This window comes from Schistocerca nitens, chromosome 3 (genome assembly GCF_023898315.1).
Source record: "Schistocerca nitens isolate TAMUIC-IGC-003100 chromosome 3, iqSchNite1.1, whole genome shotgun sequence".
Lineage (NCBI taxonomy): Eukaryota > Metazoa > Arthropoda > Insecta > Orthoptera > Acrididae > Schistocerca > Schistocerca nitens.
The window spans coordinates 750,100,271-750,117,314 of NC_064616.1; the positions used below are offsets into that span (position 1 = coordinate 750,100,271).

The 17,044-nt window shown below is 39.6% G+C and overlaps 1 protein-coding gene across 6 annotated transcripts in view; it reads left to right on the forward strand.

Moving 5' to 3' along the window:
• The window catches only part of LOC126248748 (CLIP-associating protein 1-A), a 275,249-nt gene that overhangs the window by 127,403 nt on the left and 130,802 nt on the right, over positions 1-17,044 (forward strand). For all 6 annotated transcript variants that reach the window (XM_049950080.1, XM_049950084.1, XM_049950085.1 and 3 more), the window contains one exon: positions 4,084-4,277. In XM_049950080.1, coding sequence (XP_049806037.1) covers positions 4,084-4,277 — 194 coding nt within the window. The remainder of the gene's footprint in view (positions 1-4,083; positions 4,278-17,044) is intronic.

The following is a 17,044-nucleotide window of genomic DNA, read 5'->3' on the forward strand; positions in this document are numbered from 1 at the left end:
TCTAGCATCCAGCGCACGTTGGTCTATCGATTATTCATATGACTTTGAAACGTGTCCCTGTCGGTTTTTTAACCTTGTTGAACACATTCTAAGTTGATTTCTGAATGAATCATAAGTTGATTTGTGAATGCGTGCATAGTGTACGTGATGTCTCTGTCAGTGAAATCCTCGTCACATCAAGAAATAAAGTTTCCTGCAGACAAAAGGGGCCGTACGAACTGAGCAGAGTATAACTGAACGAAAGAAAGCCAACCACTGTCTGATTATGTGGTTGATTGGGTTTGCGAATGATGAGCATTGTTACGATTACCAGCGAAATCCATAGATTCAGACTACAAGAGTGCGAATAAATGACTAACAGGAATAACACGTAAGAACGATTACGTATTATCTTCGCGGTGTATCCAAGAAAATGAAATTTTAACAGAAAATTTTTGGCCAGATCGCTATATTAGCAAGGGCCAGTTGTACAGTCTCCAGCTAGCAGCCTCTTTAAGGTCTATTCTGAAAGTAGGGCGGAAAGCGCGTTGTACGAACACGCAACGATGCCTAACTGGAGAATAATCGCAGGATAACTAAATTGGTGATTCTGGCACAATTAGTGAAGTTAACCGGCGAATAAGCTTTGACATTGGCAGGAATAGATACATAATTAGTGATGACAACATTGTTTGTTAGAACGAGGAAGGAGAAGAAACGGGGACATCACACAAATTATGGAAGAATAAGACTATTCCAAATTTATATAAAAATTTCGCACTAATACTTTTCGATCTCATGCTTGAGAAACTGGAGCGTATGAATGAAGTGTAAAACTATTTCCTAACGTAAAGCTTATTGCTTTTAGGAGGCCTAGTAGGCATTTGATATTGGTACTTTGTGAATTATAATCTGCAGTGTTATAAAAATGACCATTTCTGCCAAAGCAGTCTCGTTTATTTGGCGTGTGTTACAATTGCTGCTGTATTATAAAGGCCTATTTTGTTTCATCTTGCAGACAGTGACAAAATATAAGTAATCAGGACGAGAACCCACATCAGTCTTGGGCCTATTTATAATTACAGCTTTTTCAGTATCACGCAATGACATTTCGATTTTTCATGTAGCAAAACGTGTGGCGAACTCTGATTAGGTAAGAGGAAAGCACGCCATGCAAAGCTGTAGCAAGATTAGAGAGAAAAAAATTCTGGGAGCTAAAGATTGAAGAAATGTGTACTGTCTTGCTTGTCTTCTTTTTACTGGCTTTATGTATCTTATACTTAATTTTATGTCACACAAAGCAGCAAGTTGTTAGCTAATAGGTAATAAAGAATGCAAATTTTCTGAAGAGCTTCTTTTTTTTAAAAAAAAAAAAGAAAAGAAAAGAAAAAAAGAAAAAGAAAGGAGGGGCAGGATGTCAAACCGGCCGACTGGAAGCAGGAGAGGCACCATAGGACATTTTAATTTCCGCTGTCCTGAATATAGTTTGATAGCATCCAGTACAAAATATACACGTTTCAATTCCACAGACCGAAATACAGTGACGTGTGATAGGAGAATGCTGTATGAAGAGGTGTGGCTCTTCACTTTGGCACACTTAAGATCTGATAACATGTCTTACAATCCTCGGACACGTATGTTTTATGTATCAGAGTCTTCAGAAAGATGTGCGCTACAAAATGAACGTATTTTTGAAAATTTGAATTTTTTTTAAATTTTTGACGTCCTGTCTCAAACGCTCGAGGGACACCACTATCTACTATTGCCCCGGTTCGGAAATATCATAGATACGGGTCTGATGCGCAGGTGACCCGCATTTACATTTAGTGATTTTGCTGTTTCCTCTTTGTCTACTGCACTCACGTCAAATGAAAACAAAACTGATTTCTTTGGCCGGGAGCCGTCACGTGAATTAAAATACATTCACATAATTATGGAAGGCTAAAATTTGTTATTAGTTTTAGATTTTATTTTATTTCCACCTTTCTGAAAGTCAAGCATTAATTGCCATGCAGAACAATGAAGTTATTTTTATCGGTTTGCTGAAGAAATGTTCTTTTATTAATCTTTTCCGCTGAGGCAGTCAATATATTTGAAACAAAGGGTTTAATTTCAAACTATTGGCTAGTTTCAACTGTTCGGTGCATTTCAAGTGTACGTCTTCATCTTCTAGCACGTATGGCATTATGCCATAACAAAGAACCAGATATGAGATAACAAAGTACTGGTACCCAAGGAAATTTACATCACGAAACCACCTTGAAAAACTTAATATTAGGTCGATGCCTACTTCACTGGGAATCTAGGACTCATTTAAAAATCAGCTCTTTGATGATGAGCCACTTAGAAGAATTTATAGCCCAGAAGATCACACTTTTATGTCATTATTAAAACAATTTGCTGGCACATTTGTGTGATATATCTTAAAATGTAATACGTGCATAAAAGACACAACATTATATGTGTAAGCTTTTTTTTCTTGTAGCAACATTATATATATTAATTTAAACCATTAACTTTTGCTGTTCGTGTGTTCGCGCTATTGAATAGTGATGTTGCTATTGGCTGACTACACCACGTGTCTGAAGCTTTGAATATCCGCTGTCATCGGCTGGCGGGATCACGTGACATGAGCTATGACTGGCTTACAAGTACACGTCGCAATCTCAATTTCAATGCTTCGGAAAGTAACATGCGGTGTTTGGTGGAATTCGAATTTGTACTTTCGTAATACGAAAATATACAGCGTACATGTTACTGCACATCAAACATCTTTCCAAAAGGTTTTCTAAAGCGCCGGGAAATTCTACGCTCATGTATAAAACCATAACCATTCAAAGGACTGATAAGTTATACAGTTCCGAGAGAAAATATACTGTCAATTAACAGGGAAAAACTATGTTTCCACCCGGGAGAAAATGTATTTTTAACTGGGAAATCCGGGAATTTATTTTCCTTGTCCACGTATACACCCTGATTATGTAACTCATTGTATACTATTTTAAGTATACTAGATTGGTTCAAATATTTTTCTAAATGAGGTAATACATAAATGAGGGTAATGCTCTCACCTACTTTGTAAGTCATTTGATTGAGTCTGGTTTCATTCTGCATCATTCTTAAAAGGCTGTTTTCCTCCAATAAAATTTTTGTCACAGGAAACATAAAATATATGGAAAAATAAAGAAAGAGAGAAACAAATTGTCATATTTGTTTTACCTTTGCAATGTTGGGGAAGGAGATGAGTTTCACAACAGCAAAGATGAACAAGTGCTCATAGATCCTCAGCTATGCATATTAGAGCCCATGTTGACTAGACAATTTTTCTTGTCTTGGTCTATACTACCACCTCTGAAAGTCGCTTACCCTACAATCTTAGCAACAACAGTATTGGTACATGTATACCACAGTCAGAGGCATCAGAATAATTTTCATTTGTAACTTTCGACTAATTCATTTTTGGTACAGGGACCACTACCTCAGATTGATGTGTTTATCCATCTCCTCTATCATCATCATGGAATCACCATGTACATACATACATTTAAAGACCCTGGCACATATAACTTAAATACACTGTTGCTTCGTTGGATGATGATTCCGGATGTGGATTCCTATGTAAACTTGATCTACTAAGCTTCCTCTACAATCTTTAGAACTGTGTAACATGAATTATGAGCCACTCCAAATATGTTCAGCTGAATTGCACATAGTGTTACATATCTTTTGTCTTGATCTGTAGGATTTTCAGTACTTTCTACTGAATATCACTCATTTATTCACTATAGCATTGCAGCTTCAGTTTTTCATTATTAGAGAATATTATTCCCAGTTTCTGTTGTTATTTTTTGGGCATCTTTAATTCTTTCTTTCTGCATTTTCTGTTTCTGTTTTTCTTTGTTGTTTTCCTTTCTTTTCTCCCTTTGTAAAGAGTAACGTAAACTTTATTTATTAGTGCATGATAAAGAATGTGATGCAGACTGTGAAATGAGTGTTGTATCTGTACATGTAAGTTACGTGCACATCTATGTTCTGTATCTTCTTATGTTTTGCATGTGTTGTGTACTTTGTATATAATTGTTTGCTTTTGTTGTTTGCATGTAGGGCTTTCTGGCATTTCCGGCTCCATTTTCATGAAAATGCTGAGCAGATATTAAACTCGCTGGATAGTACACATAAGAAAGCTCTTAATCTTGAAATGGGAATGTCAAATTCAAACAACTTAGTAGACCAGCAAGCAGGAAGAGGAGGTAGGCTGGCAGCTGGAAGTGACTTTCCAAGAGGTCGAACTGTTGCAGGTACCATCAACTACACTATCATTAATATTTTTATAGCATGCAGAAGATATTTATTTATGGCTGTGTGTTTATCAGCAGAGTTTAGCTGTAATCTTGATGGGACCAGGTGTCCACAGAATGGAATAGTTACAAAGATCAATGTTTATTTTATAATTTTCATATTCACTATGTTTCACAGTTTCTGTTACTAGCTTTTAGTGGTTGGTGGATAAAATTTTGATTGGGAACCCATGTCCTGAAATGTAACATTTGGATATAAAATAAGTTTGAATATCACATCACTTTCAAATTTTCTTCTTCATGGCGCACACATACACAAACTGAGAAGACAGTCGCTGTTGTAGTTATGACATCACATACCATTTTCATCTGACTACAACAATGGCTGTGAGAAACTATTATGTCACTGCTAGGAGGGTCAATTATGGTTCTCTGTGGACGTGTCGCACTCTCGACTTTGAAGAGCACGTCCTTCATCGCATAAACAAGAACCTGATGATGAGTACTGGAAGCATTGCCGGTGCAGTGGGCTCTAATAGAGCACGTAGGTCAGAACTCATTGTCTCTGCAGTGTGCATACCACTAATTGGGAGATTTGAAAGTGATTCAATCTTTAATCTTATTTGACATTCAAATGGTACAGTCCGGTCATTGACTTCTTATCAGAACTTTATCTGCTAACTTCTTTTTGCAAACTATAAAAGCCTGTAATAAGGACTGTGAAACACACTGTATTTATTTGCAGAAAAAAGCTTCGTTGAGTTACTTTTAGTGGAATCTACAGGGTGTCCATAATTGAAGTTTCAGTTTCAAAATGCTGTAGGAAGAGAACCCCTGGTCAGAGTGATATCAAGTTTGAACTGTGTATTACACACACACACACACACACACACACACACAGTTCATGGAAATTCTACAAATGACAGATGGAATCGCAGTGTGACAGCTGTGGTTTGAGCTGCATGTTACACCATCCATACTGTTCAAAGTGCATGACTCCATAAGTTTGGCGCTCAACAAAAAAACACCATATCAAAGTCGTACCACATTGGATGGAAAAAATCAGTTTTTAATTGTCATGCGGCCAAAAACTGCATCAAAAGTAAAATGACATTGGTTTCTAATTGTTATGAGACCAAAACAAGCCATGTTCAATATGCAGTCTACTGTTTTCTGCCCCAAGTTGAAATTGAGAAACAGCATGTTCCACAACAGATTGGAGTGTCTCGGGAGACATTTAGAATATGTTGCACAGTGCATGCCTTCATTTCAACTACATTCAGAATTCGAGCACTGAACACAACACCTCTCAGATAATCCCACAAACAGAAACTGCACGGTTTAAGATCAGAAGATTGGGATGGTCAGACTGTAGGGAAATGATGGCTGATAATTCTAGCATTTCTGAAATTCCTCTGCAGCAGCTGCTTAACTGACTACAATGTGCAGAGGAGTACCATCTTGCATAAAAATGATCTTACCAACACATCCACGCTGTTGAAGGTTTGTCTTGCTGGCAGGTTAACAGGAAGCAACTCTTTAACATGGGTGATGATGTATGGAGAGCAATGCAGGGTGTTTTGTAGAATTTTACACACTGCTCAAAGCATGTCCAATGTTTGCAGAGGCTCCCCCATGTGCAGCATTTTTGCACAATACTGCTTGATCTGTTGTGCTGTGTTGCAATTATGTCTTTGACAGACATTGGGTCAACTGCTTTCCTCCCTCTGCCACATTGCACTGCAAAAGAATCTGTCTTTTTGAATTGTGTAACCATTTTCTCCAGAACCTGAGCAGAACTCGTGCACTGCTACCTGTGAAGGTAAAGGCATGTGCCATTTCCTTTTCAATTAGAGACCTTTCTTGTCAGTTGTCGCCCATTGGTTTTAAATATTTATCTCTGAACTGTATTGAACTTTTTGTTGGTTTCCAACAATTTTTCAGTTTTTCCATCAGATCTCAGTTTTTCATACCCTCAAGTGTCTGGATTCTCTGCAGGGCTACTGGTGCAGTCACCATTCTTGTGATGGAGCTTTTCCAGGAGTGTGCAATCCTTCATGGAGACAGTGATGGGCGTCTCAGACACAGACTGAGGAACAAACTTCTTTTGTTTTCTAATGGCATTTTAATATGCTGTTCAAATTTGACGTCATTCTGAGCAGTGGTTTTCTTTCTACAGCATTTTGAAACTGGAACTTCAATCATGGTAATCCTGTATTAGGCTGTACCCCAGTTGACTTTTACTCTTTTGTTACCAAATGAGGAAGTATTATGTATGTTGAGAATGGAAGACTTCTGAACTTCATGTCGTCTGCTTGATGATGGATGTCAGGTGCATGTGTCTCGTTAGAAATTTGCTATCCATATCTTCTTGCAGGTTTCAAATTCTGCATAAGAATTGGAAAATTTTGTATCCAATTATTACTTTATGTGGGACCATATATGACAGCACCATTTAATCTCTCTATCGCCCCCCCCCCCCCCCCCTACACACACACACACACACACACACACACACACACACACACACACACACACACACACCACCTACCTACCTACCTACCTCAAGGGATTGGGGGCGGAGGGCAATCATAGTTTAGAAAGATCATCAGAATGTGATGAACCCATCTATTGTTAGGATGAGGAGAGACAGTGGCCACCCTTTCTATCTCCTTGTTGTTGTATGCCAATACTGTGTTATTCAGAATGATAATAGGTATCTCATTCATGGCATGTCACCGAGCTGTAGAATTTTTGCGCCACTTCATGTGCATATGAGATATGAATAATCTATTGCCACTTGTATCATACCTGTAATCTTTGTTACCTTCGAAGATAATGGCATGTGCTATTTCCTATCAATTTAGAGACCTTTGTTGTTGATTGTCACCCTTCGATTTTAAGTATTTATCTGTATATTGTGTTCATTTCTTTGTTGTTGGATCAAAACAATTATTCCACCTTATCTCAGTTTCATTATCGAACCTTATTTTTGGTGTGTATTTCTTTATTTTGTGTATTTTAGGTTTGATTATTGTTAACTACTGTTCATTTTATAAGCACTGGTATTCCCAAACCCCATTAAATCCTATCTGGACTATCTCTAGTGGACTATCTCTAGTTGCTGTCTCATGCTTATATAATCATTACAGCTCCCAGTTATGTTTTATAAGTGCAGCCAGTTGTTTTCTACCACACATGATACACGTATTTCGTGTGGACTCCCTTCAGACATCTTTGTGTGAACTAGCAGCGTTTAATCTGACAGTGTCTGATAAGTACTCAGATGTGACATGGTACATGGTAGAAAACATCAGTCAGCTGCGTTCTTGAAATATCATTGAGTATTCAAGATCCACATGATTATGCTTTCCTAATGAGACTGTTCACACTCGCTGTCACATACATAACATTGATGCTGAATTAGTCCTGTGCAGTTCATTCATTGGGAAATCGAAGTATGGATAATTACGCTTTGCACTCCTATTGCAACTTCATCTATCAAATGAGTGATGATCCACTTTCCAGCATTTTGATCATTTAATTGTCTGTTGGTCATTAATATTATGATATTTATTACCAGATATGTATGCCAGACAAGCTGTAAATTTAGCAGTTGTACTTGAATGATAATTCTCAGAATCAAGTAGTCTTCCGAAATCTTCCTTACTTGGTGTGTACTGCAAATATGTGTGTCATTTGAGGGAGTTAAATTGTGTAACAGCTTAAGTAATTATTTTTCCCTCCTTTCACACACACAAATAGAGGTTTTCATACAATGATGACATTAAGAGTGATGAATGCTTGAATGCTAATTAACGTTGCTCTACTGTTTACCAGATGACGTTGGGCTCTGATATGCTGCATCATTGTGTAAGAGTATAATTGCAGTAAAAATAACAAATACAATGTAACCAATAACTAAACTTCAAGTTTTTATTTATGGCTCATTACGGCGGCTTTGCTTTCATTTTAAGAGTATGTTCCATAGGGACTAACACTGCCTGTCAGATGATGCAGTTGTAACAAAATCTGTATTGCAAAGTAGTTGGCAATTTAGTGCTGAAAAATGGTTACGAAGTTGAAACCATAACAGAATTATTAGAACATAGCCGGTAACAAAGTGTGTGACAAAGCAAAACAACATAAAAAAACACTCAAGAACCTTCAACATTGCAGCGCGTCAGCAGTCATTGGTTAATATATTAAAAAATTAGAAACCCGCCTTGACTGCGAAAAACGGACCTAGTGTTTACCTAGGTTTCGGTGTAGATAACTACATCTTCTTCAGAACAATAAAACCCACAAGTGCCTAAAAAGACCATTGTCAATTATTAAAAGAACACCATGGCTATACATTTATAAACGAAAAAAGGGAAACACAAACAGTACATATGTAAATAGTCTAAAACCATTACTTAACTTAATGGTGTAACCTCCACTTCACACTGGCTTATGTTATATGGGCCACGACCCGCCATACACTGCAGCTACAAGTGGTCGCTCACTTACACGCTCGACCCGCTACCTATGCACATGCGCAAGACAAGGGAAGTTACTTGAATGCGCATGCGCATACTAATACGTGAAAGTTTATACATGGGTCGTGGCTAAATAGCCCTTATATTCCCAACCATGGATCAACGTATTTCAAAAATAGAATGGATAGAATGAGTGATGAGCTGCATAGGAGACGAAGCTTAAAAATAACCGCACACGGTTGCTTATGCTAGGAATGAAACATATATGAAGCTATCTATGACAACAGATAAAGATATATGGATAAAACGTGAGGTGTTCAACAGGCTAAAATCACCTTCATCGTAAAGGAAATGACGAAAAAAGAAAAGATGAACAGCTTCACCAACCGCACTCGCCAATCAGCGCACGCATGTGAAAACCCCAGATCATCAGATTTACAAGTATGAAGAACAAATTAAAGGTGCGAAACCTTCAAAAAATTTTCTGTTTCTTAGTAGGAGTTGGTCATTAAGGATATTGTCTTTATCGTGTTGCAGATGCATAAAGATCTGCATTTCTTCCAAAACATCCATTTTTAAGCCCTTAACCTCGGCATGAAGTAACTCGATATTAACTGGAGGGCTCGGCGCATGAGCCGTTTGCACGAGATGTTCCGCATAAGTAGAGCCCTTAGTACAGTCACCGCTTCTAGGAGGAATATGCTCCTTGTACCTGAGACTCAGAGCTCGTCCCGTTTGCCCGATGTAAAATTTTGGACAATCCCCACATGTAATTTTATATACTCCTGATAGGGAAAGTTTATTGCTCTTATTGTGCAAGGAGTGCTGTGCTGGTACTGCGAACGGCTGAAAGCAAGGGGCAACTACAGCCGTAATTTTTCCTGAGGGCATGCAGCTTTACTGTATGGTTAAATTATGATGGCGTCCTTTGGGGTAAAATATTCCGGAGGTAAAATAGTCCCCCATTCGGATCTCCGGGCGGGGACTACTCAAGAGGATGTCGTTATCAGGAGAAAGAAAACTGGCGTTCTACGGGTCGGAGCTTGGAATGTCAGATCCCTTAATCGGGCAGGTAGGTTAGAAAATTTAAAAAGGGAAATGGATAGGTTAAAGTTAGATATAGTGGGAATTAGTGAAGTTCGGTGGCAGGAGGAACAAGACTTCTGGTCAGGTGACTACAGGGTTATCAACACAAAGTCAAATAGGGGTAATGCAGGAGTAGGTTTAATAATGAATAGGAAAATAGGAATGCGGGTAAGCTATTACAAACAGCATAGTGAACGCATTATTGTGGCCAAGATAGATACGAAGCCCACACCTACTACGGTAGTACAAGTTTATATGCCAACTAGCTCTGCAGATGATGAAGAATTTAATGAAATGTATGATGAGATAAAAGAAATTATTCAGATAGTGAAGGGAAACGAAAATTTAATAGTCATGTGTGACTGGAATTTGAGTGTAGGAAAAGGGAGAGAAGAAAACATAGTAGGTGAATATGGATTGGGGCTAAGAAATGAAAGAGGAAGCCGTCTGGTAGAATTTTGCACAGAGCATAACTTAATCATAACTAACACTAGATTCAATAATCATAAAAGAAGGTTGTATACATGGAAGAATCCTGGAGATACTAAAAGGTATCAGATCGATTATATAATGCTAAGACAGAGATTTAGGAACCAGGTTTTAAATTGTAAGACATTTCCAGGGGCAGATGTGGACTCTGACCACAATCTATTGGTTATGAACTGCAGATTAAAATTGAAGAAACTGCAAAAAGGTGGGAATTTAATGAGATGGCACCTGGATAAACTGAAAGAACCAGAGGTTGTACAGAGTTTCAGGGAGAGCATAAGGGAACAATTGACAGGAATGGGGGAAAGAAATACAGTAGAAGAAGAATGGGTAGCTTTGAGGGATGAAGTAGTGAAGGCAGCAGAAGATCAAGTAGGTAAAAAGACAAGGGCTCGTAGAAATCCTTGGGTAACAGAAGAAATATTGAATTTAATTGATGAAAGGAGAAAATATAAAAACGCAGTAAATGAAGCAGGCAAAAAGAATACAAACGTCTCAAAAATGAGATCGACAGGAAGTGCAAAATGGCTAAGCAGGGATGTCTAGAGGACAAATGTAAGGATGTAGAGGCTTATCTCACTAGGGGTAAGATAGATACTGCCTACAGGAAAATTAAAGAGACCTTTGGAGAAAAGAGAGCCACTTGTATGAATATCAAGAGCTCAGATGGCAACCCAGTTCTAAGCAAAGAAGGGAAAGCAGAAAGATGGAAGGAGTATATAGAGGGTCTGTACAAGGGTGATGTACTTGAGGACAATATTATAGAAATGGAAGAGAATGTAGATGAAGATGAAATGGGAGATACGATACTGCGTGAAGAGTTTGACAGAGCACTGAAAGACCTGAGCCAAAACAAGGCCTCGGGAGTAGACAACATTCCATTAGAACTACTGACGGCCTTGGGAGAAACAGTCCTGACAAAACTCTACCATCTGGTGAGGAAGATGTATGAGACAGGCGAAGTACCCTCAGACTTCAAGACGAATATAATAATTCCAATCCCAAAGAAAGCAGGTGTTGACAGATGTGAAAATTACCGAACTATCAGTTTAATAAGTCACAGCTGCAAAATACTAACACGAATTCTTTACAGACGAATGGAAAAACTAATAGAAGCCAACCTCGGGGAAGATCAGTTTGGATTCCGTAGAAACACTGGAACACGTGAGGCAATACTGACCTTAAGACTTATCTTAGAAGAAAGATTAAGGAAAGGCAAACCTACGTTTCTAGCATTTGTAGACTTAGAGAAAGCTTTTGATAATGTTGACTGGAATACTCTGTTCCAAATTCTAAAGGTGGCAGGGGTAAAATACAGGGAGCGAAAGGCTATTTACAATTTGTACAGAAAGCAGATGGCAGTTATAAGAGTCGAGGGGCATGAAAGGGAAGCAGTGGTTGGGAAGGGAGTGAGGCAGGGTTGTAACCTCTCCCCGATGTTATTCAATCTGTATATTGAGCAAGCAGTAAAGAAAACAAAAGAAAAATTCGGAGTAGGTATTAAACTCCAAGGAGAAGAAATAAAAACTTTGAGGTTCGCCGATGATATTGTAATTCTGTCAGCGACAGCAAAGGACTTGGAAGAGCAGTTGAACGGAATGAACATTGTCTTGAAAGGAGGATATAAAATGAACATCAACAAAAGCAAAACGAGGATAATGGAATGTAGTCGAATTAAGTCGGGTGATGCTGAGGGAATTAGATTAGGAAATGAGACACTTAAGGTAGTAAAGGAGGTTTGCTATTCGGGGCGCAAAATAACTGATGATGGTCGAAGTAGTAGTTGTTGTTGTTATTGTGGTCTTCAGTCCTGAGACTGGTTTGATGCAGCTCTCCATGCTACTCTATCCTGTGCAAGCTTCTTCATCTCCCAGTACCTACTGCAACCTACATCCTTCTGAATCTGCTTAGTGTATTCATCTCTTGGTCTCCCTCTACGATTTTTACCCTTCACGCTGCCCTCCAATACTAAATTGGTGATCCCTTGATGCCTCAGAACATGTCCTACCAACCGATCCCGTCTTCTGGTCAAGTTGTGCCACAAACTTCTCTTCTCCCCAATCCTATTCAGTACTTCCTCATTAGTTATGTGATCTACCCATCTAATCTTCAGCATTCTTCTGTAGCACCACATTTCGAAAGCTTCTATTCTCTTCTTGTCCAAACTATTTATCGTCCATGTTTCACTTCCATACATGGCTACACTCCATACAAATACTTTCAGAAACGACTTCCTGACACTTAAATCTATACTCGATGTTAACAAATTTCTCTTCTTGAGAAACGCTTTCCTTGCCATTGCCAGTCTACATTTTATATCCTCTCTACTTCGACCATCATCAGTTATTTTGCTCCCCAAATAGCAAACCTCCTTTACTACCTTAAGTGTCTCATTTCCTAATCTAATTCCCTCAGCATCACCTGACTTAATTCGACTACATTCCATTATCCTCGTTTTGCTTTTGTTGATGTTCATCTTATATCCTCCTTTCAAGACACTGTCCATTCCATTCAACTGCTCTTCCAAGTCCTTTGCTGTCTCTGACAGAATTACAATGTCATCGGCGAACCTCAAAGTTTTTATTTCTTCTCCATGGATTTTAATACCTACTCCGAATTTTTCTTTTGTTTCCTTTACTGCTTGCTCAATATACAGATTGAATAACATCGGGGAGAGGCTACAACCCTGTCTCACTCCTTTCCCAACCACTGCTTCTCTTTCATGCCCCTCAACTCTTATAACTGCCATTTGGTTTCTGTACAAATTGTAGATAGCCTTTCGCTCCCTGTATTTTACCCCTGCCGCCTTCAGAATTTGAAAGAGAGTATCCCAGTCAACATTGTCAAAAGCTTTCTCTAAATCTACAAATGCTAGAAACGTAGGTTTGCCTTTCCTTAATCTTTCTTCTAAGATAAGTCGGAAGGTCAGTATTGCCTCACGTGTTCCAACATTTCTACGGAATCCAAACTGATCTTCCCCGAGGTTGGCTTCTATTAGTTTTTCCATTCGTCTGTAAAGAATTCGTGTTAGTATTTTGCAGCTGTGACTTATTAAACTGATAGTTCGGTAATTTTCACGTCTGTCAACACCTGCTTTCTTTGGGATTGGAATTATTATATTCGTCTTGAAGTCTGAGGGTATTTCGCCTGTTTCATACATCTTGCTCACCAGATGGTAGAGTTTTGTCAGGACTGGCACTCCCAAGGCCGTCAGTAGTTCCAATGGAATGTTGTCTCCTCCGGGGGCCTTGTTTTGACTCAGGTCTTTCAGTGCTCTGTCAACTCTTCACGCAGTATCGTATCTCCCATTTCATCTTCATCTACATCTACATCCTCTTCAATTTCCATAATATTGTCCTCAAGTACATCGCCCTTGTATAGACCCTCTATATACTCCTTCCACCTTTCTGCTTTCCCTTCCTTTCTTAGAACTGGGTTGCCATCTGAGCTCTTGATATTCATACAAGTCGTTCTCTTATCTACAAAGATCTCTTTAATTTTCCTGTAGGCAGTATCTATCTTACCCCTAGTGAGATAAGCCTCTACATCCTTACATTTGTCCTCTAGCCATCCCTGCTTAGCCATTTTGCACTTCCTGTCGATCTCATTTTTGAGACGTTTGTATTCCTTTTTGCCTGCTTCATTTACTGCATTTTTATATTTTCTCCTTTCATCAGTTAAATTCAATATTTCTTCTGTTACCCAAGGATTTCTACTAGACCTCGTCTTTTTACCTACTTGATCCTCTGCTGCCTTCACTACTTCATCCCTCAAAGCTACCCATTCTTCTTCTACTGTATTTCTTTCCCCCATTCCTGTCAATTGTTCCCTTATGCTCTCCCTGAAACTCTGTACAACCTCTGGTTCTTTCAGTTTATCCAGGTCCCATCTCATTAAATTCCCACCTTTTTGCAGTTTCTTCAGTTTTAATCTACAGGTCATAACCAATAGATTGTGGTCAGAGTCCACATCTGCCCCTGGAAATGTCTTACAATTTAAAACCTGGTTCCTAAATCTCTGTCTTACCATTATATAATAGATCTGATACCTTTTAGTATCTCCAGGGTTCTTCCATGTATACAACCTTCTTTCATGATTCTTAAACCAAGTGTTAACTATGATTAATTTATGCTCTGTGCAAAATTCTACCAGATGGCTTCCTCTTTCATTTCTTAGCCCCAATCCATATTCACCTACTATGTTTTCTTCTCTCCCTTTTCCTACACTCAAATTCCAGTCACCAATGATTATTAAATTTTCGTCTCCCTTCACTATCTGAATAATTTCTTTTATTTCATCATACATTTCTTCAATTTCTTCGTCATCTGCAGAGCTAGTTGGCATATAAACTTGTACTACTGTAGTAGGTGTGGGCTTCGTATCTATCTTGGCCACAATAATGCGTTCACTATGCTGTTTGTAATAGCTTACCCGCATTCCTATTTTCCTATTCATTATTAAACCTACTCCTGCATTACCCCTATTTGACTTTGTGTTGATAACCCTGTAGTCACCTGACCAGAAGTCTTGTTCCTCCTGCCACCGAACTTCACTAATTCCCACTATATCTAACTTTAACCTATCCATTTCCCTTTTTAAATTTTCTAACCTACCTGCCCGATTAAGGGATCTGACATTCCAAGCTCCGACCCGTAGAACGCCAGTTTTCTTTCTCCTGATAAAGACATCCTCTTGAGTAGTCCCCGCCCGGAGATCCGAATGGGGGACTATTTTACCTCCGGAATATTTTACCCAAGAGGACGCCATCATTATTTAATCATACAGTAAAGCTGCATGTCCTCGGGAAGAATTACGGCTGTAGTTTCCCCATTGCTTTCAGCCGTTCGCAGTACCAGCACAGCAAGGCCGTTTTGGTTATTGTTACAAGGCCAGATCAGTCAATCATCCAGACTGTTGCCCTTGCAACTACTGAAAAGGCTGCTGCCCCTCTTCAGGAACCACACGTTTGTCTGGCCTCTCAACAGATACCCCTCCGTTGTGGTTGCACCTACGGTATGGCTATCTGTATCGCTGAGGCACGCAAGCCTCCCCACCAACAGCAAGGTCCATGGTTCATGGGGGGGGGGGGGGGGTCGAAGTAGAGAGGATATAAAATGTAGACTGGCAATGGCAAGGAAAGCGTTTCTGAAGAAGAGAAATTTGTTAACATCGAGTATAGATTTAAGTGTCAGGAAGTCGTTTCTGAAAGTATTTGTATGGAGTGTAGCCATGTATGGAAGTGAAACATTGACGATAAATAGTTTGGACAGGAAGTGAATAGAAGCTTTCGAAATGTGGTGCTACAGAAGAATGCTGAAGATTAGATGGGTAGATCATATAACTAATGAGGAGGTATTGAATAGGATTGGGGAGAAGAGAAGTTTGTGGCACAACTTGACCAGAAGACGGGATTGGTTGGTAGGACATGTTCTGAGGCATCAAGGGATCACCAATTTAGTACTGGAGGGCGGCATGGAGGGTAAAAATCGTAGAGGGAGACCAAGAGATGAATACACTAAGCAGATTCAGAAGGATGTAGGTTGCAGTACGTACTGGGAGATGAAGAAACTTGCACTGGATAGGGTAGCATGGAGAGCTGCATCAAACCAGTCTCAGGACTGAAGACCACAACAACAACAATACAAAACTAGGTGCCCTTTTGTCTCAGTGGCCTGTTACCTTAACATGCACATGCACAAACACACTACTTGGGTTATATAACTGTGAAAGGCTCAGGTGCCATCAGAGACAGGGCAACTGCTCAAAGCAGTTATGCCATTTACGCAAATGAACCAAGGCAGTAGGGCCACCTGCTTAATAGCGTCTTGGTCCACCAGTAAAACACAACATAGCAGCAATTCCTCATGGCATGAATGTGAGAAGTCATCAGTAGTTTTCCAGAGGTGTGGGGCACCAAATCACACACGCAATATCCATAATTACAGGCTGGTTATTTGGGAGTGTAGTGCTGATTCCTGATAACATCACAGATGTGTTCGGTCGGATTTGGATCAAGCAATTTAGTGGCCACGACATCTACATGGGAGCCGTATTGTGTTCCTCAAACCACTGTATCATGTTTCTGGCATTGTGACATGGACTATTATCCTGCTGATGCCAGCACCATCTACATCTACATTTATACTCTGCAAGCCACCCAACGGTGTGTGGCAGAGGGCACTTTACGTGCCACTGTCATTACCTCCCTTTCCTGTTCCAGTCGCGTATGGTTTGCGGGAAGAAGAAGTGCCGGAAAGCCTCCGTGCGTGCTCGAATCTCTCTAATTTTACATTCGTGATCTCCTCGGGAGGTATAAGTAGGGGGAAGCAATATATTCGATACCTCATCCAGAAACGCACCCTCTCGAAACCTGGACAGCAAGCTACACTGCGATGCAGAGCACCTCTTTTGCAGAGTCTGCCACTGGAGTTTGCTAAACATCTCCGTAATGCTATCACGCTTGCCAAATAACCCTGTGATGAAACGCACCGCTCTTCTTTGGATCTTCTCTATCTCCTCTGTCAATCCGACATGATACGGATCCCACACTGATGAGCAATAGTCGAGTATAGGTTGAACGAGTGTTTTGTAAGCCACATGCTTTGTTGATGGACTGCATTTTCTAAGGACTCTCCCAATGAATCTCAACCTGGCACCCGCCTTACCAACAATTTATTTTATATGATCATTCCACTTCAAATCGTTCCGTAC